The following is a 25011-nucleotide window of genomic DNA, read 5'->3' on the forward strand; positions in this document are numbered from 1 at the left end:
CCTCTCCTTATTGTCCACATTTCTCCTGGAAATATCTAAATGAAGGTTTGCTTTAGATCTTTGGGGAAGGAAGGCCTGTGAGTAGACAACAGTAGAACTAGGATGTGTGGGACTGTTTGGTGGTTAGAAGAACAATGCAAACTGGCTCCCCTGTCCAAAGTCAAATCATGTGCATTCCCCACAAGTGGACACAGTGTCTTCTGTGTCTGAATTACCACAGTCATGTAGTGGCTCAGTGAGAACTCCTTGTCCCGGTCATTACAAAATAAAACAGAAATCTCTCTGTTGCTAGGTTAGGAATTAGATCACAATTTATGCACCAGTTTATCAGCCAATTTCCTCCAAGTTCAACATCGGAACAGGCAAAAAAAAAAGTATCAGCCTTTAAAAATCATCAACAATAGTGGCATAACCTTGCATTTTATCACCCTCCTTCCAATTATCCCAGTGCAGCAGATGCAAGCAGAGTCTCATGCAATCATCTGAGATAAGGATGAAGAACTGAAAGACAAACAAGTGACTCACTTTAATGGATTTGCTTCAGACAGGAGAAACCTGTAATTTCTCTTAGGCGTGCTTCATGGACCCATAGTGGAGTGAATCACAGACTTGCACAAGCCTTGAAACTGTGGGCAACTTTACAGTTCTCAGATCGGCTTCTCGCAACAGGCAGTCAGTTCTCACTGGGCCCCTTGGACTCCTATTTCAAAAATGGAGAAGACAGATCACAGCCACTGACCAGGGACTGTGGGAGGTGCCACGTGATGGTGAGGCATCATGCTAGGGAGCTGAGCACTGACCTTCCTGCTGGGTGATTCTCCACCTCTGGGCTGCTAGATCTACTTCCTGGATGCCGTGAGTAGATGTCCTACACCAGCACCATTTTCCTGTTGAAGAAAGGCTTGTTTTTGCACATATTCCAGGAGGGGGAAATGCGTGATATATGATGGTATTTTCTGGAATGCTTGATTCTTCTGGAAACTTCTCTAACGTGATTTAGAAATTGGCTAGCTCAAGGTTGGAGTATTTCCTAAGCCTCTCTTACGTTTGTTTTTCTTTAAGAGTCATTTGTCAGGCTTTAATGGCTCATTCCTAGGAGTGAAAATGCAAAGTATCCTGTCAGGCAAATAAACTCACTGTCCCTGCATTGTCCCCTTGCTTGATAAATTTCAATACCTGTCTTTTAGACTGAATGTAAAGCTGGATGTTGTTTTAAAAGTGTTCTTTATTAGCTTCTTCTTTTAGTGAGCCTGAAAAAGCTATCATTGTATCAATTTAAAAAAACATTTCTCCAGTTACTGCCAACACGTTTTTGCAAAGGCATCTTCCCTTGTTTCAAGTGGCCCATTCTATGCTACTTGAAGGTCTATATTCCTTATACTCTGAAGACAGTTGTGAGAGCTCTAAGGTGTTGCATCATTAGGTGCTGTTTGTTTGTTTGTTTTTCAGTGTCAGCACATCATGAGCTTTCTTCATGGAGCAGAGGCAATTGCTGGGCCTATAAATTTCTTTAAAATTTTATAAGTATCAAGATAGTTGGTGAGATATCTGGATGTCTTCCAACTCTGAAATTGTCTTCCAACTCTGAAATTATGTGATTCTTGAAACCTATCAGAATCTGAATCCAGATTCCAATTTTTAGAAGAGACGCTGGGCTACAAACAGATTGGCTGGAAGCCATCTAAAGTAGCTAAAGATGAGATGTTTCTGATTCTAATAGTTCTTTTATATCTTTCTTTCCCCCAAGGCTGTATGTGAAGCATTTCTTCCATGGCAAGGGAGAACTCTAAGGGTAGCTAAATAGATTCTGCTATGAGGGCAAGAGATACTGGGTCTTAAACACATAAACAACTCGTTTATCCATCTGATGTTATAATCAGAGTTCTAATTATACTACTGGAACAGAGGAAACAGACAGTTATAGAATTAGGGGAACAACACACACACACATACACACACACACACACACACACACACACACACACAGACACCCCCCCCCCCCCCCCAAATGTGGGTCACTTAACTCTTAGGTTCCTTGCCCTCTAGTTAACCTCTGAATTGGTTGTTCCCATCAGACAATGGTCTGGCCTGGGAGTAAGAGGCGAGTTGCCACCTTGAAGACTGGCAAACAGGTGAGAAGAGGCACTCCCTCTCACCTTGTGGTACAGTTCCGGGGAGAGGAACCCTTTGGGAAAGTATTTCCTTGATTCACAAATATTCTTGGCCATTCACCTTAGGGTGTTTTGCATGAACAGGTTTGCGAGATCACACCTTCTGATGCATTCTTTCCTGACTGACTACACTTACAGTTCCCAGCTGACCTTCTTAAATTTTCTTTGGGAGTCCTGATGTCAGGCCGCACTCAGCATGTTCAGACGGGTAGGGAGTACTCAGTCTGTGTGAGTCATCCCCTACAATTCCATCTGGCATGTTTCAGAAAGAAGCTCCAGTACCCAGACAGACTCACTGTAGTTTTAAATTCCAACTCATTCAGGAAATCTGCTCCAGGTACAAGCAAGATGGGACAAATAGGAGATGGTGTTTCAGAACAGCTGGGGTCATCTGGGTCTGTCTGGAGAAACAGGGTTTTATTAGTTCTGACTTATGGAGACAGTGTGGAAAGAGACACATGCATTGTTGTGACACCCTCTTGTGCCCATGGCGGACATCCCTAACCTGGCATGGCATTATTTCCTGCTCAATTCTTTTTTCACATAAGGCTCCAGGCAGTACAATAAAGAGGAGGTCCACAGTAGGACTGGCATCTACTTAATTCACCAGGTTCCAAAATCATCTAGAGTTGCAAACGTGCTCACCTGCCCCTCTGAGATAGAAAAGTTGCCTCATGATTTTAAAGCAAAAACTTCAGATGCTGATGTCACTCTGCAGGAATCATTTCCCAATTCATTCACTTATACAACAAATGTTTACTGAGTGTCTATTCTGTATCTTATCCTCTGCTGGGTGCTGAGGCTAGAGAAACATCAGGTGTTTACATTCTGACTAATGACAACCTGACTTTTTTTTTTTTTTTTTTTGCCTATTTCACTAGGTGTGGCCTAATTTCTCTCAGGCTCTGGTGGGAAGAGCACAAATTGTTGTGCTCCGTTGACCCATTGTGATTAGAATTTAGGCAGCGGTGTGAAAGTCGCTGATTACTGTAAACTTGATGGAGAGGTAGATCCTTAGACACATTCACCCTGGGGCAATCAGGTCTAGCTGTGTTTGCCTGTAAGTCTCTGAGGCCAGCAAATGTTATTTTCTTTGTAATGACCAGCAAATGTTGTCTTTTTCTTTGTAATGACCATGTTAGAGCAGGGAGCCTGGCCTCCATTCAGCAGGCTTGAATTGCTTTTTAGTACTGTGTGAAAAACAAAGGTGAATTATAGTGGGTAATTAACACTTTTATAATCATGCACAGAAAGAGGCGGGTTATGGAAGTGGAGGAGAAGGAACCTGCGACGTGACTTTTTCAGGTCCCAAGAAGCTGCCATTCTAGGTGGCTTAGTTGCTTTTATCTCTGAAATAAATCATCTTGCAGACACCTTGGGAAGGAGATGTGGAGCTGCCCTTTTTGGGTGACTAGTATAGCAATTGGAGGGAATTTATAAATGACTAACTCTTTATTTACCTTCTTGCCACAGATAGCCTCAGGCAAGAGTTCTTTGGCTTCTTGTTTTCTCTTTCACTTTTTAATTCTTCATTTCTGAAACTGATTTCTTTCTTGTGGTCACCCAAGCTTTGCTGTGAATGACTTAAAGAGCTCCCATGAACATATCAGCACAGTGACGGGCATTAGGTAGATGCCCAACAAATACATGTGAAGCCTAAGTCTGGATAGATTAATGTGTTTTCCTCCAAGATAACATATTGTGATGGAATAGCAGCTTGAAACTCCTCAAGGCATTTCTGATTACTTATTTATTTTTATTTTTATTTCTTGAGACAGAGTTTCACTCTTATTGCCCAGGCTGGAGTGCAATGGTGCAATCTCAGCTCATGGCAACCTCTGCCTCCCAGGTTCAAGCGATTTGATTCTCCTGCTTCAGCCTTCCAAGTAGCTGGCATTATAGGTATGCACCACCACGCCTGGCTCATTTTTTTGTATTTAGTAGAGAGGGGGTTTCACCATGTTGGTCAGGCTGATCTCAAACTCCTGATCTTAGGTGGTCCACCCGCCTTGGCCTCCCAAGGTGCTGGGATTATAGGCGTGAACCACTGCGCTTGGCCTAGAATTTCTGATTATCAAGTGAATTGGTAAATCCTGGGTGAAACAGTTTTCTTACTACAAGAAATCTCAGAACCTTTGATATGTGTTCATGCCTGTTTGTGTGTGTGTCTGTGTGTGTGTTGGGGGGAGTTGGGCAGTGGTGTTACCCATCGTTTCCCAAACTGATATGACCATGGAACCCCTTTGGCTTTTATGAGACCAGTCTTCCACAGAAACCCATGTGAGGACACAAGGCCTTGGTCAAATACAGTAGACACAAAAGCCTCCGTTGTTTGCCTACTAAAAGTAGAGCAGGCCCACTCCCTGAATTCAAAGAAAATTAGGTCAGTCTATACAAATGCCCTCAAGGTTAAATTTTTCTTCTGTTCCATTTTCTTTAACCTTTTTGTGCCTGCTACAAATGGTTGGCAAACAAATGGTGGATAATATGCATCAACCTCAAACATAAATATGTCTTGTTCCAGCATTATTCTGTCACGATTACTGCTTGCTGTTTTTGTTTCCCCTCACTGGGTACTAGAATCTTGATTTAAATGGAGACGTCTCTTCCCAACAAAGTGTTTTTCTGCCACCATACACAGAGGGTTTATAAAGATAGAGAATATAAGAGAATACACAATTTTGTTGACAAACTGAACAGAATGTAGAACCAGAAGTCAATAAATGGAATAAAGGTAATTTAAGGAGAATATGCCTGGAACAAGTCTGGATTCTCCACATAGGATAGGATCTAGCACTGGCTGTCCACTCTTTACCAGAAGCTGGTATGTCCCTCACCTGGGTGAGTTAGCCCCCATCAGGCTCCCATATGAAAGCTTCTTCTTTAGGTACTGACCATGGTTTGCTTATATCCATCTGGACAATTCTCACTCTTCTTGTTACATTTAATTTAATATTTAGGTTTTGCATGCTTGTTCTTTTCTTTCCCTCATCCTTTCAGGAGACCACTCACTACATATAGACATGTGCTAGGTGCTGGAGAGATACTATATTTGTGTTTACTGAAACTTTTCAGTTTGGAATGTTGATAAACTCCAATTCACTTTAATTATTAATCTTTATCAGTGGTAGATCTAAGGATGTGTGTTTCCTCCTTTACATTCTATAAAATATCAACCATGGATGAATTAGGAGGATAAATTATGCTGCCAAAGCTTTTAGTAAAATTTTAAATTCTTCATTCTCAGAACCCTTAAGCTCTTCTCTGCAGAGGACTCTGGCTTTTGGCCTTAGCTACATTTGAATTCTGAAAGGAGGGATCCCATTCAACCCTTTCTGGTGAGAAGAGAACCAACCAAATTAGGGCTAACCTGAAAATGTCTATCTAATCCATCCCTGCCAATCAAACTGGGCTAAAATAAAAATGCTATGATTCCTCTTGGGTAATGTCACTGAATATTCTCCCCCAACATTTGTAATATCGGAAGGAAATTTACTATATAAATTACCATCCCAAATGGTATATAGTTACATATGCCAGACTATAGAAACATGAATGATCAAGTAGCAAATTAATTAATCAAAACCCTTCAGCCATTTGTACTTAGTTCAAATTCGTGTATTTTATGGTCACGCTTATGATTTCATATTACATATATATTTTATGCTACTAAAAGTTTTTATTTATGTACATATATGAAATGTATCATTATTCAATATTGTTCCACAAAGAATGATTTGCAGAAAATGTCATAGCTGTTGGATCCTTTACTCCCTGAACACGTTCAGGAGCTGTGTGCAGCTGGAGGCCTAGCACTAGTTGGAGAGACATTTTTAGACTTCACAAATGACATCACATCATTATGCCAAATACTTTCTTTCAACAAGGTTAGGTTTAAACAAAACTCCTATATTAAATGTAATGGACAGTAAACATGACCCTTCTCCTGAAGCCTCAGATAACAGGTGCTATTCTTTTTTTTTTTGAGACGGAGTTTTGCTCTTGTCGCCCAGGCTACAGTGCAATGGCATGACCTCAGCTCACTGCAACCTCCTCCTCCTGGGTTCAGGTGATTCTCCTACCTCCCAAGTAGCTAGGATTACAGGTGCCCACCACCATGCCTGGCTAATTTTTGTATTCTTAGTAGAGATTGGGTTTCACCACGTTGACCAGGCTGGTCTCGAACTCCTGACCTCAGGTCAGCCTCCCAAAGTGCTGGGATTACAGGGATGAGCCACTGCGCCCGGCAGCAGGTGCTATTCTTTACAAATGCCTCCCTTCATCTCGCCTTCACCCGTTTTAGTGCACATTTCTGACTATGATCTGAAATGTGGAGAGGAATTGGGTTTGCCTTCAGCATCGGTCCTATTATTTGGTCCTGAGAATGGGTTTCTTTTCTCCTTGACACACACACCCTGTGAAGGAGACTTCAGTATAATTGTGAAGGCTAGCAAAGAGAAAGGATTAAAGTGATCACTTTAATGAGAGAAGTGAACAATCTTCAGCTTGATAATCAAAATGAATCTTATAGTCTGTTTTTCAAACTGCAGGTTACAATCCATTAGAGGCTTGTGAATTAAACTTAGTGGGTGACAACTAGTATTTGAGAGAATGTCAAATAGAATAAAGAAGAATATAAGATAAAAATATTGGACATATCGGAGTTCTTGCTTGTAGGTAGCAAGGATAAGTATTTTTACATAAAAATTGTAAAGATAAAAATTATGCTCTTTTGGTTTTATGTATAGACACTGATATACATACATAGATACATATCTATGTATGTCTGTACATAGTGAGTCATAATATAATACCTATTTTTTATTGTGTCATTGTCAAGGTTTTGTTTTTGTTTTTTTGTGATGGAGTCTCCATCTGTCACTCAGGCTGGAGTGCAGTGGTGCGATCTCAGCTCACTGCAACCTCCGTCTCCAGGGTTTCAGTGATTCTCCTGCCTCAGCATCCAGAGTAGCTGGGACTACAGGTGCCTGCCACCACACTTGGCTAATTTTTTGTATTTTCAGTAGAGATGGAGTTTCACCTGTTAGCCAGGATGGTCTTGATCTCCTGACCTCGTGATCTGCCCACCTTGGCCTCCCAAAGTGCTGGGGTTACAGTCATGAGTTGCCGTGCTCGGCCTGTCAAAAATTTTTGAAAGCCAAAGTCGTATATGTGAAACATACATATACTTTTAAAACAATTTATACTGTTTCTTCTGGTACTTTCTTTAGTGATGATCAGTTAAGCATCTATCCTAGACAATATTCACATTGCAAATTGCTTAGGCCCATTCATCAATTTATGGCCTACATGGAGACTTCTTTCTACCCACACTGTAAGATCATGAATTCCACATTCATAATCCCAGCCCCTATCAAATCCATTACCACACCTTGCCTGTCATGCTGCCATGTTCTCTTTCCTTTGCTCAGACTTGCTCTGCCAGATGATGTTGTAAATAAACACACCTTCCCCTCTGTTCATTGGTTAGAAACTTGAAACTCAAAGATAATTTGGAAGCATTCCTGTAAGTGCCTGTGGCTTGTCGTCTCAGCTGAAGGCTCACTGGACCCAGGAAAGTCCATCTTACGCTTGACTCTACCCAGAAAGGGTCTGATGTCAGATCAGTGAGCTCTGTCGGCTCCCTGGTCGCTGATTGCCTTATGAACCTAGTTGGATCAGGACCTAGGTCATCTCTACTGGATCATAAGGGAATTTATGTTTGCTGAGGATAGTCTTTGCCTGGTTGTGTTCACTGAATGTGATGTGTAGGTGATCTCTCTTCTCACTGTTGGTTTGACTTGTCTGTTACCCACTGAACATCTTTTACAGGAAAAATAGCATCTTTTATTTCTGTATGCTGAGCATCTGGTACAATTTCTAGCAAATGAGTGACACTTGATAAATGTTGGTTGATAGAATGATGATCATCTACATTTTATGAAATGGATGAAAAAATAGGCTAGTTCATCCATAGTAGACATAAGATTATAGTATAGTTCTTGCTGATTCTAAAATCAATGATCTTTTTATTTTGCTGCATCTGGATTTCCAGGAAAATCATTTTAAGGAACTTTATTGCCAATAAGGGGTCTGAATTGCCACTATCCCATATGAAAGTGTCATAGTAATGATCATGATGATGTTGATAAATCTCAACTGTTGTAAGGATTTTTTTTGAGATTTGGCTTTGAAAGGTAGGACTCTCAGGAAAAAGGCAAGAAACAGAGATATGGCAAAAGAATAGAGAGTTATCTTCCTGCGCATGTAGTTTCTCTGTATAGTAGTTTATCCATCTCTAAGAGGGAGTCTCAGAGCTTGCTCCAGTAGCAGACGGTTGGGTTTATTAATTTCACTTTAAGTTACTTGTCTCCATATGCCTAGACAGACAGTACACTATAGGACAGTGGTTCTCAACTGGGGGAGGTTTTTTCCTCCAAGGGCACATTTGACAACAATTGAGGGCGAGTAGTGAGTGCTACTGGCATCTATTGGGTAGAGGCCAGGGATGCTGCTAAGCATCCTACAATTCACAGGACAGCCCCCAACAGCAAAGAATTGTCAAATCCAGAATGTCAATAGCACCATCACAGAGATATCCTGTTACAGAGATGAAGAATGGCTGTCCAGCTGGATCATCTGGGTTGAACTCGTGGCTCTACCACTTTTTATCAGAGTGATGTTGGGCTCATAGTTGCTCAACTCTTTGTCCCTTATTTTCCCCAATGATAAAATGAAGATAGTAATAGCATCTTACATCATAGGATTAAAGGAGTTTATGCGAAGACAGTGCTTAGAACAGTTATTGGCAAATAGATATTCTTGATAAATATGACTATTAAATAAACTTGTTAATTAAATAATAAGGAATGATGCTTTGGTGAAACTACATCCGTTCTGGTTCTTCCATCATTCTGTCTTCTGTAGAAAAGTTAACAGTTGACAGAAATTATTTTCTTTCGTACATTTTAGCTGGCTTGAAAATAGATATTGGTGTGCTTTTCCAGGGCAGGCTGCTTTGGCATGACTATCTCAGAGTATCCGGTGGGTTCACTAAGGGGTTGGTTAGCCGGATAAGTATTGTTAGTTGCGTGAAGTTGTCACCTTCAGGTGGGTATGCCTTCTTTCTCTATTGCAGGTGAAGATCCTCATGTATGAAAATGAAGTCCCAGGCAACAATGATTTGCTGCTTAGTGTTCTTTCTGTCCACAGAATGTTCCCACTATAGATCCAAGATTCACCTAAAAGTAAGTTTGATCTATTCCTATGTGATCCGAGGAGAAATCTCTCAGTTGCCCTCAATGGCAAGACTTCTGATAAATAAGATGTCATTTTAAATACATTTTCAAATGGTTACAACTTTACTCTTGCTGATAGTAACTTTCTAAAGAAGGGAACAAAGAAAAGCTGAGAGGTGGCAGGGACTTGCCTGGAGAGCTACAGTACAGTAGAATAATCAAGTTGCAATGGGAAATGTAGATAGAATGTAGATAGACTGCTGCTGAGAGAAGAAAGTACTCACCTGGCAGTTGAACAATGGAGAGTCAGATCTTAATTTTGCTTTCCACTAGTTGCACAAGTTGTTTCACTTTTCTGAGTCCCAAATTCTTTATCTATAAGATGAAGTTTTTAAAGATATTATTTATAGTTCTTTATAGATATAAGAGATTTGTGATTCTATTATTGCTACCTAGTGATTATTCCTAGTATCTGTTCATTTCTGTCTTCTAAGGATCTACAGTATCTGGTGGACCACATTAACTTCATTTCATCCTTACAGTTAATACAGGCAGAGAACAGATTAGTGGTTTAATTCTCATCTCTGTGTTCTCCCTGGATGCTTAAACTTTTTGAAAGATGTAGCATCTCTACTAACTTCATGTAGAAAGGCCAAGTGACCACCATCAAGGTTCTATCCCTTATCGGAGGGCAGTGCATTCTCCCTGTGCTCTCATCCACGTTTCCTTCAGCAAGTTACCGCAATACCAGCACATGTATCTGCTGCAGTTTTCTTTCTAGTCCTGAACACATTTTCTTTTCATATTCACATGGAGCCTCTAAGCTGAGATGAGGGAGCAGAGTCCCACAGTAAAGAGGACCATTGGGAATTTATATTTTTCAGGCTGGAGATAAACTTCAAAGCCCTGAAGGGAAACCCAAGACTGGAAGGATCCAAGGTATGTGGCTATAGAACAGTCTTCATCCATTTGAAGACAGGGAAGAATAAAGGAAGGGCACTGATGTTGCAAGCTTGTCCCCAGACCACAGGCTTTCCAACTGAATAGCAATCTCCAGTAAGTTCTCTGTGCTTACCAGTATTGATAGATTCTCTTACATTTATACCATTACCAGTGGCATAGTCAACGAAGGGAGTTAGCAAATATTCACATGTGCTCTAGAATAGTAGACAAGTACATACTTCCAAATCCCAAAGAGAAATCTGTTCAAAGTAATGAGTTAACAGGAGGCAGAAAAGGAAAGAGGACAAGATTATTCCTTCCTTCATTCGAAGATATTTTCAAGGTGCTTAAATGTATGCAACACTCTGGTGCTGAGAAGTCTATTAAAGCACTGTAAGATGGACATCATGGTGATGAGACTGGTCACTCTCAAGAAGTGAGAAGTAAACTAAGGGGGTAATCACTAGGAGTACTTCAGTGAAATCATGTGGTTCTCACTCACATAGTAGGGAATAACTGGATTCTGCACAATCATGGCCAGGTGGCAAATACATTCTTATATAGATGTGGAAGTGAGAAAGGAAAGCAGAGGGAAAGGTAACTAACATTTACTGGGCATTTAAGACAACTTGAATCTAAGTGTTGCATAAAATGCTGTCTCATTCCATATTTGTAACAACATTATGGCATCATATTCAAACTATATGGAAGAAGAAAATGAGAACTACTCTGGTTAATGAACTTGCAAAAACTGTTGCAAATTTTACAAACAAGGTTTGATGCAAATTTTGCAAACACTGATGCAAATTTTATAAACAAGTTTTGATGCAAATTTTGCAAACACTGTTTGATGCAAATTTTGCAAACAAGGTTTGGCAAAGCTTGTTTCCTTTTCCAGTGAATTCAGTCATCACAGAGCTGCCCAAGCCACTAAAGGTGACTCTCAGGCAACTGGTTACCTCATTTTATTGATTTGAACACCCTAATAGCTCTCAGCATCATTTACTTTCCATTTTCCCCAGCTGCTATCTTAAGGCTATTCTCCTGAGAATATTTCAACAGCCTCGTTCTTCCTGTCTGAAGTGCATGCACTCTGACCCATGGACCACATTTGGCCTGCCACTAGTTTTGGTAAATAAAGTTTTTTCGGAACATAGCCATGCCCATTCATTTACATATTGTCTTTGGCTGCTGTCACACTACAAAGGCAGGGTTGAGTAGTTGTGACTAAGACTCATATGGCCTGCAAAGCTGAAAATATTTACTCTCTGGCTAGAGTTACTATATTTAGCAAATGAAAATATAGAATGCCTGATTAAATTTGAATTTCAGATAAACAATGAATAATATCGCATGGGTCATACAGACACTAAAAACTTATTTGTTGTTTATCTGAGCATTTACAGTCATTTATTACTTGCAGATTCTATATTTGCAAATTTGCCTAATGCTGAAATTTATTTGTATTCCCTAAATCAATACTCCCAGTGCTTTTGTGGTCATTCACAGACATGCAGAGAGCAACAAAAAATTGAGTTGCCCAGTGCATATGTTTTCAGCAGGGGCTGGACAAGGTGATGCTTTACCTTCTTGTTCTAGTTCTCCTACTATAAACAACTGTTCTTTCCTAGTCTACGTAGCATCACAGTTTTCTTTTTTTTGTATTTTTGTGCTTTTTGTTGGTGATTTTGCTGTTTAAAATAGCCACCAAACATAGTGCCGAAGCTCTGCCTAGCATTCCTAAGCCAGAGAAGGCTGGAATGTGTCTTATGGAGAAAATGCATATGTTAGATAAGCTTTGTTCAGGTACGAGTTATAGTGCCATTGCCCATGAGTTCAATGTTAATGAATCAACAATATATATTAAATAAGGTATCTTTATATAGAAACACACATCAAACAAGGTCATATATTGATTAGTTGATGAAATTGTTGTAAGCAGAAGCTTGTAGGACCCTAACCTTATATTACCCTAGGAGCAATTGTTCAGAACACTTAGTGTTCATGGTGACTTTATAGACCATAACTCCTGTGGATAATGAGAATCAACTGTGTGTGAAAATAAAATTGACATTTAACTGGGATTCCCGTATTTTATCCAGCAACTCCATTTATGTGTTCCTTTACATAAAAGTTTATGGACTCCTGCTCTATCTTATCATCAATTATCTTTCAAAAACAAGTTCAATCATGTCTTCTGGTAACTCCCACATTAGCACAGCATTCAAGGCCCTGCATGAGTTAACCCCTGCTTTCCTTCCCACCCTCATCTCTTGCCACTCCCCCTTCAGGTGCTCTGGACTAGCCTTTCTGAATGATGTGAAATTCCCCTTTCCACGTGCTGTTTACTCTGCCTGGATACCAGCTGCACAATCTACCTGGCAGCTCTTACTCATTGCCGTGGACCCAGTTCAACCCAATTGCCTCCTCCAGGAAGCAATCCAAAAATCTCCAGAATGAATTTGATGCATCTGTCAGAATGTGGAAATCCTAATTGGGCTCCTGTCTCTCTCTCTCTCTCTTTTTTTCTTTATAGAGAAATGCGGAGGACCTTGTATTTCTTCTTCCAACTGCAGCCAGCCCTGTGCTAAGGACTTTCATGGAGAAATAGGATTTATATGTAATCAAAAAAAGTGGCAAAAATCAGCTGAAACATGTACAAGCCTTTCTGTGGAAAAACTCTTTAAGGTGATGCATTCACAAATTATTGGTGACAGAAGCCAATCCCCCAGCAGAAAGTAGAGGCATTTTTAATGTGATCTGTTCAGCATGACAAAAAGTCTCAGATCTGCACTTAGAAAAATCTACAGAATGGGTTAAATTTGTTTCTTGACCTTCTTTCCTTACCCAAACTTTCAGGTACTCTCCCTCCTCTCCACATGCTCTCTATTTCTCCCGCTAAGAAACTTTTCTCAAAAAAAAAAAAAGATATGAAACTCATTTATGCTATTGTGTATATGATTGCTTAGAGGTTACATTTTAGCTCTAAAGGTGGGTTGGTATGCCTCTTGTGATAATCAGTTAATCAACTAAATGTATCTAGGATCAAATTTATTTTGATATCTCTTTTTTTGTTTTTGAAATGGAGTCTTGCTCTGCCTCCAGGCTGGAGTGCAGTGGCGCAATCTCAGCTCACTGTAACCTCCACCTCTCGGGTTCAAGCGATTTTCCTGCCTCAGCCTCCCGAGGAGCTGTGACTACAGGCACGTGCCACCACACCCAGCTAATTTTTGTATTTTTAGTAGAGATGGGGTTTCACCATGTTGGCCAGGATGGTCTTGATCTCTTGACCTCGTGATCTGCCCACCTCGGCCTCCCAAAGTGCTGGGATTACAGGCGTGAGCCACCGCGCCGGGCCTTGATATCTCTTTTTAATACTTTCAATCTCTTGACCAAAAGAAAGGAGAGATGTGTGCTCGATCTAGAGGAACAGAATTGAATGCATACAACACATCCAGTTAAAGTTAAAATCTCTTTTATATCCTTCCAGGTAGCAACTATTTTCTTCTACCTCCCCTGCAATCCCATGGAAGCACATGGATGTCTGCATTTTCTAAAATTTTAACAGTGGTTTTACAAGGGGATTGCAGCTGGCTTCTCTGTCACTTAGCCTAGGTAATCACATAGAAGTCCTTGCAACTATGGTCGCACTCGAAAGTGAATGAAAGGAAATAAATCATTGCTTTGCTTTATTCAAAGCACATTCTGAGTGAGTCTAGGTAAAGAATCAGAAAATGAGCAAATCACTTCTTCTAACTAGTAAACTCTAAAGTCTGAAATTGTCATTCCTTAGCATTCTGTGTTTGACCTGCCAACCTCCCAGATCCACTCCCCCATGAAATTCCATGTGGCTCTTCTTTCCCTTCTCTGTAGAAAATTATCTTGTTATAATACTTGAGTTAAAAATGGCTGTCCCGAAAGCAAATTCCAATAGTAAAGTTCAATATCCTGGTTTCTGGTAATTTGGGTGAAATCCCCTGCCTCTTTCTGATCCCACTGTATCGTCTCCACCGCCCTCTGCATCAAAACCACTTTTTAGGACTCTTTGCTTCTCCATCTACCTTACCCATGTAGATTGTGCTTTAGCTCCTTTAGTCTGATACTTGGTAGGTACTTAATCATTTTTGAATGAAACTACATTTGTTTTAAACAGGACTCAACTGGTGCATCTCGCCTTTCTGTAGCAGCACCATCTATACCTCTGCACATTCTAGACTTTCGAGCTCCAGAGACCATTGAGAGTGTAGCTCAAGGAATCCGTAAGAACTGCCCCCTTGATTATGCCTGCATCACTGACATGGTGAAATCATCAGAAACGACATCTGGAAATATTGCATTTATAGTGGAGTTATTAAAAAATATTTCTACAGACTTGTCTGATAATGTTACTCGAGAGAAAATGAAGGTATTCTTTGTTAATCATTTAAAAATGATGTTTTTCTTAAAATTTTCATTTGAATAGTTTCAAATATACTTTCCAGGGCAAAAACTACAGTGACAGCAACCATCACAGCAACAGCAGGCATTTCACTTCGGTTTGGGATATTGATTCATTCTAGTTTATGGAGGTTTTCAAGTAGTTAAAACATTTTTAGTACCTATCTTTGTACATACTTCATATTTTCAAGAAAATATCACATAGTGTAGTGATGGCTATGAGCAAGACGGAATGTACACTAATGTTTCTAAATTATATTAGAACGGGGGTCCCCAACACCCAGGCAGTGGATTGGTACCAGGCTGTGGCCTCTTAGGATCTGAGCTACACAGCAGGAGGTGAGCGGAGGGTGAGCGAACATTACCACCTGGGCTCTGCCTCCTGTTGGATCAGCTGCAGCATTAGATTCTCGTAGAAGCACGGACCTTATTGTGAGCTGCCTATGAGAGGGATGTAGGTTGTGTGCTCCTTAGGAAAATCTAATGCCTGATGATCTAAGGTGGAACAGTTTCATCCTGAAACCATCCCCACCTCTGCCACCCAGAGTCCATGGAAAAATTGTCTTTCACGAAGCTAGTCCCCGGTGCCAAAAAGGTTGAGGACCACTGCTGTAGAACATAACCATTCTGAGGAATGTTAATGGAGATTCCATTTTTAAAAGGGAGATCTGTAGCCCATCAGTTGTAGGAGGTTCTGAGTTAAACAAAGTTAGGCAAGTTTCCATATGGCAGGACTTTTCAGAGCCTTTAATATCCTAATGAACTTTGGAATTCTTTGTAAGGCAGAGGGAGATAGGGACAGGGTGTGCAGTCTTTCTCAAGCTTGGATGACCAGAGAACATACCTCCACTCTCCTCCATTAAACAATCATTAAAATCTCACGGGAAACTTGGGTTCTACACACTGCAGTCTGGAAATGCTGCCCTGCGTGCAATAGTAAAGCAGGTAAACCTTAGCTGTGATTTTTTTTTGCATTATTTTACTTTTCTTCCCTCTGTGTGGCCTTACTAATGTGGATTCTAATACATAGGGAATTTGAAGAGAAATATGCCAAATAAGATTGGGTAACTTGATCTTTAGAAATTTCAGGTTTTAGAAATCAACTTTGTACAACAATGTGTAAATCCTTAGTATAATGTTCACCTTTCTCCATTGCAGAGCTATAGTGAAGTGGCCAACCACATCCTCGACACAGCAGCCATTTCAAATTGGGCTTTCATTCCCAACAAAAATGCCAGCTCGGATTTGTTGCAGTCAGTGAATTTGTTTGCCAGACAGCTCCACATCCACAATAATTCTGAGAACATTGTGAATGAACTCTTCATTCAGACAAAAGGGTTTCACATCAACCATAATACCTCAGAGAAAAGCCTCAATTTCTCCATGAGCATGAACAATACCACAGAAGATATCTTAGGAATGGTACAGATTCCCAGGCGAGAGCTTAGGAAGCTGTGGCCAAATGCATCCCAAGCCATTAGCATAGCTTTCCCAACCTTGGGGGCTATCCTGAGAGAAGCCCACTTGCAAAACGTGAGTCTTCCCAGACAGGTAAATGGTCTGGTGCTATCAGTGGTTTTACCAGAAAGGTTGCAAGAAATCATACTCACCTTCGAAAAGATCAATAAAACCCTCAATGCCAGAGCCCAGTGTGTTGGCTGGCACTCCAAGAAAAGGAGATGGGATGAGAAAGCGTGCCAAATGATGTTGGATATCAGGAACGAAGTGAAATGCCGCTGTAACTACACCAGTGTGGTGATGTCTTTTTCCATTCTCATGTCCCCCAAATCGATGACCGACAAAGTTCTGGACTACATCACCTGCATTGGGCTCAGCGTCTCAATCCTAAGCTTGGTTCTTTGCCTGATCATTGAAGCCACAGTGTGGTCCCGGGTGGTTGTGACGGAGATATCATACATGCGTCACGTGTGCATCGTGAATATAGCAGTGTCCCTTCTGACTGCCAATGTGTGGTTTATCATAGGCTCTCACTTTAACATTAAGGCCCAGGACTACAACATGTGTGTTGCAGTGACATTTTTCAGCCACTTTTTCTACCTCTCTCTGTTTTTCTGGATGCTCTTCAAAGCATTGCTCATCATTTATGGAATATTTGTCATTTTCCGTAGGATGATGAAGTCCCGAATGATGGTCATTGGCTTTGCCATTGGCTATGGGTGCCCGTTGATCATTGCTGTCACTACAGTTGCTATCACAGAGCCAGAGAATGGCTACATGAGACCTGAGGCCTGTTGGCTTAACTGGGACAATACCAAAGCCCTTTTAGCATTTGCCATCCCGGCGTTGGTCATTGTGGCTGTAAATCTGATTGTGGTTTTGGTTGTTGCTGTCAACACTCAGAGGCCCTCTATTGGCAGTTCCAAGTCTCAGGATGTGGTCATAATTATGAGGATCAGCAAAAACGTTGCCATCCTCACTCCACTGCTGGGACTGACCTGGGGTTTTGGAATAGCCACTCTCATAGAAGGCACTTCCTTGACGTTCCATATAATTTTTGCCTTGCTCAATGCTTTCCAGGTAAGTTCCAAGAGGGAGACTTTTCTGTGTTACTCTGACTAGACCACAAAAAAATGGCTATGATTTGAAATTATAGAACACAAAATGTTCTCTCCACTTTCTTTTACATCTTAGGGTTATTTGGCTATGGCATCTGTGACTGTATTGATTGTCAAGTTGAATTTAGCTGACCAGGGTGGTTGGGTGGAAATCTCCTTCCTTCTTTCCTCACTGATGCACCTGTATCCCTACTAAAGTTTCAATGTTAGAAGAAGCTAACCTTCACTTATAGAGGACTATTCTTTGGTCAGGGATATGTGAGGCTACATGTTATGCCTCAAAACAAGCATATTTTTTATCCTTTCTCCAGTGGTTTGGGAACTCAGTGAGATAACAGTCGCTTTCTATATTATGAAGTAATAGGCCTTGCCACTCACTTTGGGTGTTAGCCAGTCAGGAGTTCTCATACCTCTTTCCTGCTAGTCCCTGTGAGATAAAAATAAATTGTTATTTATAGAAACAGATCTTGCCATATGTTACCTGATCTTGGGAATGCCACTTTTCTCTGGGCCTCAACTATTTGGTTCTTACTATTTGGTTCTTTGCAGTAGAATTTTCCCCACTACTCTTTTAAATAATGTAACTAAACATCAAAGTATTCCTATTAACATGTCAGTATCATTCTGTTTAAAAGCATGATACAAAATAGAAAGCAGATTTTAAAGAAATGCCAACTCAGATCAATTATATATCTTACTCATAATTCTGTAGTAACTATGGGGCACATTTATTCTACTCTTTCTGTTGCATTGCTTTACAGTGAAATCTTTGACATGAGGGATTTTTTTTTTTTTTAAATCAAAGACTCTGGGACTTTTGATAAATTTCCCCACTCTTGAAGTTACTCTGGTGAGTAATGATCTCATCCTTTCTTACTTTGCAATTTAATTAAACCCTGGGGAATTTTGCTCTGTATTTCTTTTTCAGTTCATTTGTGTTTCTCTCTTCTTGATAGAAAGAAAAATACACAAATGCTTTTAGTTATATACGTTTCTCCTTTCTCAGCAAGCTCTTCCTGTGACTTAACATCTAAAATTTTAATCTGATGAGTGTTTCTTCACCATGAACTCTCCTTAGATTGATAGTGAAAAGACCCTAGCCTTATAAATCTCTGTAGCATTCTCTTTCTTTTATGTAGAAATGTTTTTTTTTCCACCAGCTTAGAGGCCTTGGCTGTCTATTTACTGACTTTTAACTCCAACTTAAAGTAGACTAGAATATAAGTTTCATTTTCTTAAGACACCTTCCATGATTGTGATTTTGAATTACAAGTTTCTGTCACATGTTTCTGTCATCATGCGTAGAAACAGCTACCTCAATATTTGGGAAGAAAGTAACATAACTGCATAAGGCTGAAAAACTATCCTACATCTACAGCCATTCAATAAATATCAATAACCCTCCTGAACATTCCTTTGTGGGTGATGATCTTCTTCCAAGGGTGGGGGCAGACTCAAAGGAACACCCATCAGTGCATTTTTATCTGCATTAGTGGAAACCGAACTTTCTAATGTCCAATAACTGCCCTAGGAGGTATCTAGAAGAGTGGTATGAAAATAACAGCAGAAATATTTTTTGAAAAACCATCCCTCATGAATCTGTTCAATTTTGCCACAGGGTTTTTTCATCCTGCTGTTTGGAACCATTATGGATCACAAGGTAATTTGAATTTGCTTCCTCCTTATAAATGGTTTTCATGTGGCTGGGGGAAGCAGGAGGATGAAGCAGTTTTGATTGGAGAGCATACTCTAGGGGAGTTGAGTTTGTGAGGATGGTTCAAGGAATCAGCTGTGAAAAGAAAAAAAAACACACCAATATTCTGTCATTTCTTGCTCTTTATCAAGTCAACAGGAGGCTGTGTGCAAGTATTGCTGGTGAAAAGAATGGAAATCATAATCACAATTTTAGTCCTAATACCAAATCCCAAATCTAATTATAATTACACCCTAGCTTTTATCCAAATCTTGTTACTTGCCAGTCACTATGCTAAGTCCTCTGATATTGCTTCTGCCAGGGTTACTGGTCTTATAGTTTCAGGACAGGCAATTCTGTTGTTTCTTCCAACATCTGTGAGGTACTTCTCATTGTCATTGCTTCTTTAGATAAGAGATGCTTTGAGGATGAGGATGTCTTCACTGAAGGGGAAATCGAGGGCAGCTGAGGTAAGCCTTCCCCTTTTAGTCTCAGCCCTGGAGAGTCCGTGTCCCTTGCCGGTTATGCAGAGACAAATACCATAGCCCAGTACTCAGGATCTGTGGGCAAAGAGGATCAATAAAGCATACTTCATTCATTCATTTCTTCATTCGGTAAATTTGGAGTGTTCTGCTAAAACTGAAGGTCAGTGGAATATACCCTTCAAGAGAATGTTTCACATTGGATGTATTTCAGCTTGACATTTGAACCCATCAAGATGGGACCACATGAACTCAGGATCACAGATTGGTAAACTGTGAGAGTGGTGAAATGAGAAATGAGTTAGAAATGAGATTCTAGTCCAACCCATTCATTTTACAGGTATGGAAATCAAAGCCCAGAATACTTATGGGATGGGCACATGGCCACCCAGCTAATCAGTAGCAGAATCACAACAGGGAGCAATTGGCATTAAAATCTCTTTCCATTCTCCTTATTTGAGACTCTTTTGAGTAAACTCTTGACTCTCTTGGATTGGAGTATCTATGTATTTAGAGATCTTGAAGACTTTGGGCCTGGCTATCAGTCTCTTAAGGCACCAAGTAAAATTGCTGATACTACTTTATTAATTAGAAGTTATTTGTTTAACCTACAGAGTCATATTAGGAGCCCCTTCCTTAAAAACAAAAACTTTTTGGATACATTGATAACTCCCATTTATATTTAGATAGCATTGAGTGTGGGACTTTTAGTATCATAGTTTATCTATTCTAAGATAGGCATTTTCTTCGTCTTTTAATGTTTCTGAAATTGGAATGTATCTTATATTCAATGGCATGTCATAGTTTAATTGGAAAGTTTTGTTTCTTTTTATTTTTTAGCAGAACATAAAAATATGATGTAGCTTACACTTAGATTCAGTGAAATATGATAATTTAGTTCTGTGTAGCTATAACAGTGTGGGTACTCCTTTTCATGTATTCATTTTCACATATTTATCTCTAGAGAGGGATATACATTTTGTCAACATCATTACTCATTACCACCACTGTTATTTTTCCCCCACTTAGAATGCATCACTAGGCCCAACCAATGGATCTAAATTAATGAATCGTCAAGGATGAAATGTGAGTATTAAAAATATAAAGAGAAATTTCACTTGCAATTTGTGTCAATCCACCAGTGCCCCTTGTGACCACACTATTGCCTGCTATGTGCTGCCAGAATGAGGTGGGAGGGGAACAGGGGGACATATTTTTCAAAGAATGGAAACATCTTTATTGTCTAGCACATAAATGAAAATATGTACATTTTCTTTAAAACCTATGTCATCTCAGCTTACATGACCAAACCCATCACACCTGCTGTCTACAGTGCTCACATACCTTAATTCCATCTTGTCAGTGAGTAGTAACACTCATAATAGCCCCATTGCTGAAAAAGAACACTTGATTGATTGGAATTACAAAGCAACAGGTCTGTCTTTCTTAATGAAGTGGAACCCAGAATCATTCCTAAGGGGGTATGGGTGGGGTTGTGGCAAATTAGCTACCTACTCATAGCCAACCCCTGAGACATATTTCTACACAGGTGAAACCAGGGGAGAACACACATTAGGCAGCCAGGAAGCAGGAGAATAAGTCACAAAATGGCAGCCAGAAGCCTGAGAGGTACTGGGGGAATGTGGGCAGGGATGATTAACCTTGGGAATGGGTTTGCTTGGAGAGGTTTCGTGGCCTTTCTGCATTGTTATAGAAGAGTCTCAGACTTTCAAACAAAATACCATTTGGCAGCAGCCACATCCTTTTTATATTTATTTCCCTTTCTAAGTCATGGTCCATATATTGAGCAATGGGCCAAAACAAGGGGTTGAGTCTCATGGAACCAAAGACACTATGAGTTGGAGAAACCTTTAAGGGACATCCATGTTACAGACCCTACAAACCGTATTCTGTGCTGGTATGGGACACTGACATAAGAGAGAGGTGGAGGGCTCTGTCATATACATGGAGTGGCGTGTGTTAGTGCTGGGAAAACGGGGAGGGGAAAACACAGGCCTGTTATCTTTAATAATTGTCCTCCTATTTGGAATTTTATAGGAGACCTTTACAAAGGTTGACCCTCCTGCTCGCTGCCCATTTCCTAGTCTGTCAGCTTCCTTGGGGATGAAACATCGCTATAACGTTTCTTAATTTGCCACTAATAGAGAGTCATTAATTCAAATGACCTATTAAAAACACAGCTGGCCTTTCTATTAAGGTCCTACTTAAAGAACCGCTTGTTTTAGGTTTATCAGACTGTCTCAGGTGGAGGGGGCCCTGCCTTTGGGGGATACTGTGCCCAGCCTTTCAAGAGAAGTGCGTAGTGAAGGCCTTATCTCCACCTGGTTGGGGATCCTAAGTTGGCTGTAGTCTAAGTTGGAGAAACACAGTAGAAGGCAAGATCAGGAGCTACACTACTTACTAGGGTTGGGGATGTACAAAGGAGTCTGCCAGTATTAGAAGGAAGTCCAGGAAGGAGGTGGAATGCCCTTACAATACTCCCTGAAGAAGTCTTCATCACATAATTCTCTATCAAGTTGCTGTATTTTTGAAGCTACATGAGGTAGGCGAGGAACTGAGGACTGGATTCTTTTAGCATATCCCTTGCAAGTGGCTCTGTGCCTATTGAATGTTCTCAGTATTGGGGACTATGCTTGTCACATCTGGACACACATGGTACCAGAAGGGCTCTATAATCACAGCTGGCATCATGGTAGACCATGTTGGGGACCTAACAAAGATTACAGTACAGGGCTAAGAAATTCACACTAGATGATCCTCCGAAGTCCAGAGTGGAGGGTGGCTGCACCAGGGGGTCTCTCAGCGGAGAGAGGGGCCCCACACACAGTGTTCAGGGCAAAACCCCAGGCACACTGGGGGTGTTTGGTAAGCACCAGGAGTGGTGGTGGTCCAGGGCAGGGCTGAACCACGAGGGAAGGCAGTGTTCCAGACCTTCACCAAGAATAGAGGATCGAAGGCTGACATGGTCTCAGGAGGTAGGCAGAATTCTGGGAAATGGGTCGAGAGGTCAGAACTGGACTTGCAAGGAGAATTGAGGCTTCCAGTGTTGGGGGACACTCCTCATATCCCAATGATCCCAGGTCAGAATTGTTCTTAGAAACAGGGTTGAGACAGGTCTGTCAGGTGGTCCCAGGGTCAGGGAAGGAGGACTGCAGAGGTGGAGAAACAGGGAACTTAGCTTTGGGTATAGATTCTCATTGGGAACCCCATCCTGGGAGGCAGGGGAGAGAGGGCCACGGCATTCTGTTGGTGGCCACAGCTCCACAGCACCTTCTGTTGTTCATATCAAGGGTAGGACAAGCCGGCTGTTAGATTCCAGGGGCACAAGGAAGGCTCTGGGTTCCTCCAGTGTCTTGCATGTATTTGTTTATGCCTGTTTAGTATTGGTTTATCACTAAAAGGATACAGAGTGTTTCACTCCACAATAATAAATGAGACTGGTTGAGCATATACCCCAAGGGAAGCAACATGGTTTACAATGTAAATTCACAGCAGCAGAGGCATTCTAGAATCCAAGTTCAGACAGCAGAGGAGGAGAGAGGGCACTGAGCACCGAGTTTAGGGTGGAAGGAGCAGCCCAGGGAAGGCAAAGGGCACCAAAAATTGCAGCTGGGAGAATCGCCTTTTTACTGTCTGACCTTGAGGAAATTACTCAACGGCTCTGTGCTTCATTTCGTCTTCTGTAAAGCAGAGTTAATAATAGTACATGCCTCCCAAGATAGTTTCAGGATTAAATGAGCTAACACGTTAAAAACCCAATGCAAGCTATTATTCTTGCTATTAATTGTTTTTCAACCATATTTCCCAGGCTGCCCCATTTCTCATGGATGTCCTGAGACCAAGAGGGGAGATCCAGGAGAAAGAGGACATGGAAAGCAGGCTGGAGTGAGGACGAATGCTCATGCTTCCTTGGAAGACTTTCTCTTCTTGTCAGGAGTGACTCCCAAGCTCTTGGTCGGCCGAAGAAAAACTGAGGATATCGTTTGCTGACTGGGCTTTAAGGAGCATGATTTATGGAGCCCTTGACCTACCCGTGCCCTGCAAGAGGCTGGCTTCTTTGTCAATCTTGACTAGATTAAGAGTCAATCTGCAAGCCATTTTATGGTCTCCCTGGCCGGCTGGGGGCTGTAGGGCCCTGCTGGGCTTGGTCGTCTTTCACTCCTGAGGCCTGCTCTGTGGCTCCATAGCTCAGTCCTCCATCAGTCTGAGTGGATCCTGGGTACTTTGGACAGTGAGGGTTAGATCCAATTTTAGGGGTAGGGTTGGGGGTGGGAGTGGGAGTGTGGGTTGGCAGGAGGAAGAATGAGTCTACTTTGGAGACAATTAAGTCATGGTACATTTCCTAAAGATAGGGAACAGAAGAAAAGCAAGACAACTGTTTAATATGCTGAATATTTTAGTCTATTTTAGACCTTGAGTAAACTAATTCAGCTTCTAGGATCCGAGTTTCCTTATTTGTGAAACAGGAAAAAAAAATTCTTGTAGGTATTACTGCTTGTGTGTTTGAGTTTACTGCACAAGTTTGTGTTTGTGTGTATGTGTCTTTTAAAAATACTATATATAAAGAAGATTCTGGTTGTTATTTTAGACATAAAAATGAATATATGTACCTTTTACATCTTGCGCATGTGTGAGTTCATTTGAGATGGGCTTCTCCGTCGGTACCACACATTCTTGGGTACCAGTGCTGCTATCAATCCACCTCAGTGCATTGACCATACCTACAGGAGGCCTGAGAATGCAAGCCTGCCATGTGTTCACAGGGTGGGAACCTGGAAGTATTTAGCAAAGAGCTCTAGTGTCTTTCAGGGACTCTCAGTGAAATTTCTATCACCAGTTTGGTTTTATAGTGAGGCATTCAGGACTGAAGAAGGGCATGTGCGTGGGTAGAGCACTCTGTTCAAATTGTGGAAGTCGTAAAAGCCGATCAGTGGTCATGTTTTTTCATAAAACAAACAACAAAACAACTGAATGAATATCTCTTCGCAGGGCTCCTGTCAAAACCTTCAGTATTGGTTTAGAAACAAGATAAGATTTGGTTTCAACTTAATAGTAATTATTTAAAAGGTGAAAATTCTAGGTCAATTGCAAATTTTTCTCCTCTCATAAAAATGAAAATAAAATGTTCATTGGAGAGACATGAATTTAACTTTTAGATGTATGAAAGTTCCTTAGCATTAATTTATTAATCCACATTTCCTTCCTGACTCTTGCCACTATAAAAACAACTTTTATTTCTCTCAATCCAGAAATTCCTGAGCATTATGCAATTCTAAGCCAAATAATTGCCTTTGGTTGAGTAGATTTATTTGGTACTGTAACAAGGCCAAATTTATGATTTCCATATGCTAATACCATTTAGTCTTCTTTCTTTTCCATATTTTCCAAAGCTTTCCATCTTTGTAGCACATAGTAAGAGAAATATAGTACTGGGTGCAGTCAGTTCTGCAA

At 40.8% G+C, this 25011-nt stretch overlaps 1 protein-coding gene across 1 annotated transcript; it reads left to right on the plus strand.

Annotated features, from left to right (window-relative positions):
• Positions 1-620: 620 nt before the first annotated feature.
• On the plus strand, positions 621-24174 carry ADGRF4 (adhesion G protein-coupled receptor F4). The gene is made up of 10 exons (XM_004044152.5): positions 621-855; positions 9310-9418; positions 10294-10348; positions 12888-13039; positions 14505-14756; positions 15947-17326; positions 18983-19024; positions 19468-19527; positions 20569-20625; positions 23369-24174. Exons 2-9 carry the CDS (start codon positions 9326-9328, stop codon positions 20620-20622), a joined length of 2088 nt encoding a protein of 695 aa, XP_004044200.3. The 5' UTR covers positions 621-855; positions 9310-9325; the 3' UTR covers positions 20623-20625; positions 23369-24174.
• Positions 24175-25011: the final 837 nt, after the last annotated feature.

Source organism: Gorilla gorilla, chromosome 5 (assembly GCF_029281585.2).
Source record: "Gorilla gorilla gorilla isolate KB3781 chromosome 5, NHGRI_mGorGor1-v2.1_pri, whole genome shotgun sequence".
In the NCBI taxonomy this organism is placed as follows: domain Eukaryota; kingdom Metazoa; phylum Chordata; class Mammalia; order Primates; family Hominidae; genus Gorilla; species Gorilla gorilla.

Coding starts and splice junctions, on each gene's coding strand:
- ADGRF4 (XM_004044152.5), top strand. CDS start 9,326: ATGAAAATGAAGTCCCAGGCAACAATGATTTGCTGCTTAGTGTTCTTT. Junction 10,349..12,887: donor CAAGACTGGAAGGATCCAAG/GTATGTGGCTAT, acceptor TTTTCTTTATAG/AGAAATGCGGAGGACCTTGT. Junction 17,327..18,982: donor CCTTGCTCAATGCTTTCCAG/GTAAGTTCCAAG, acceptor ATTTTGCCACAG/GGTTTTTTCATCCTGCTGTT.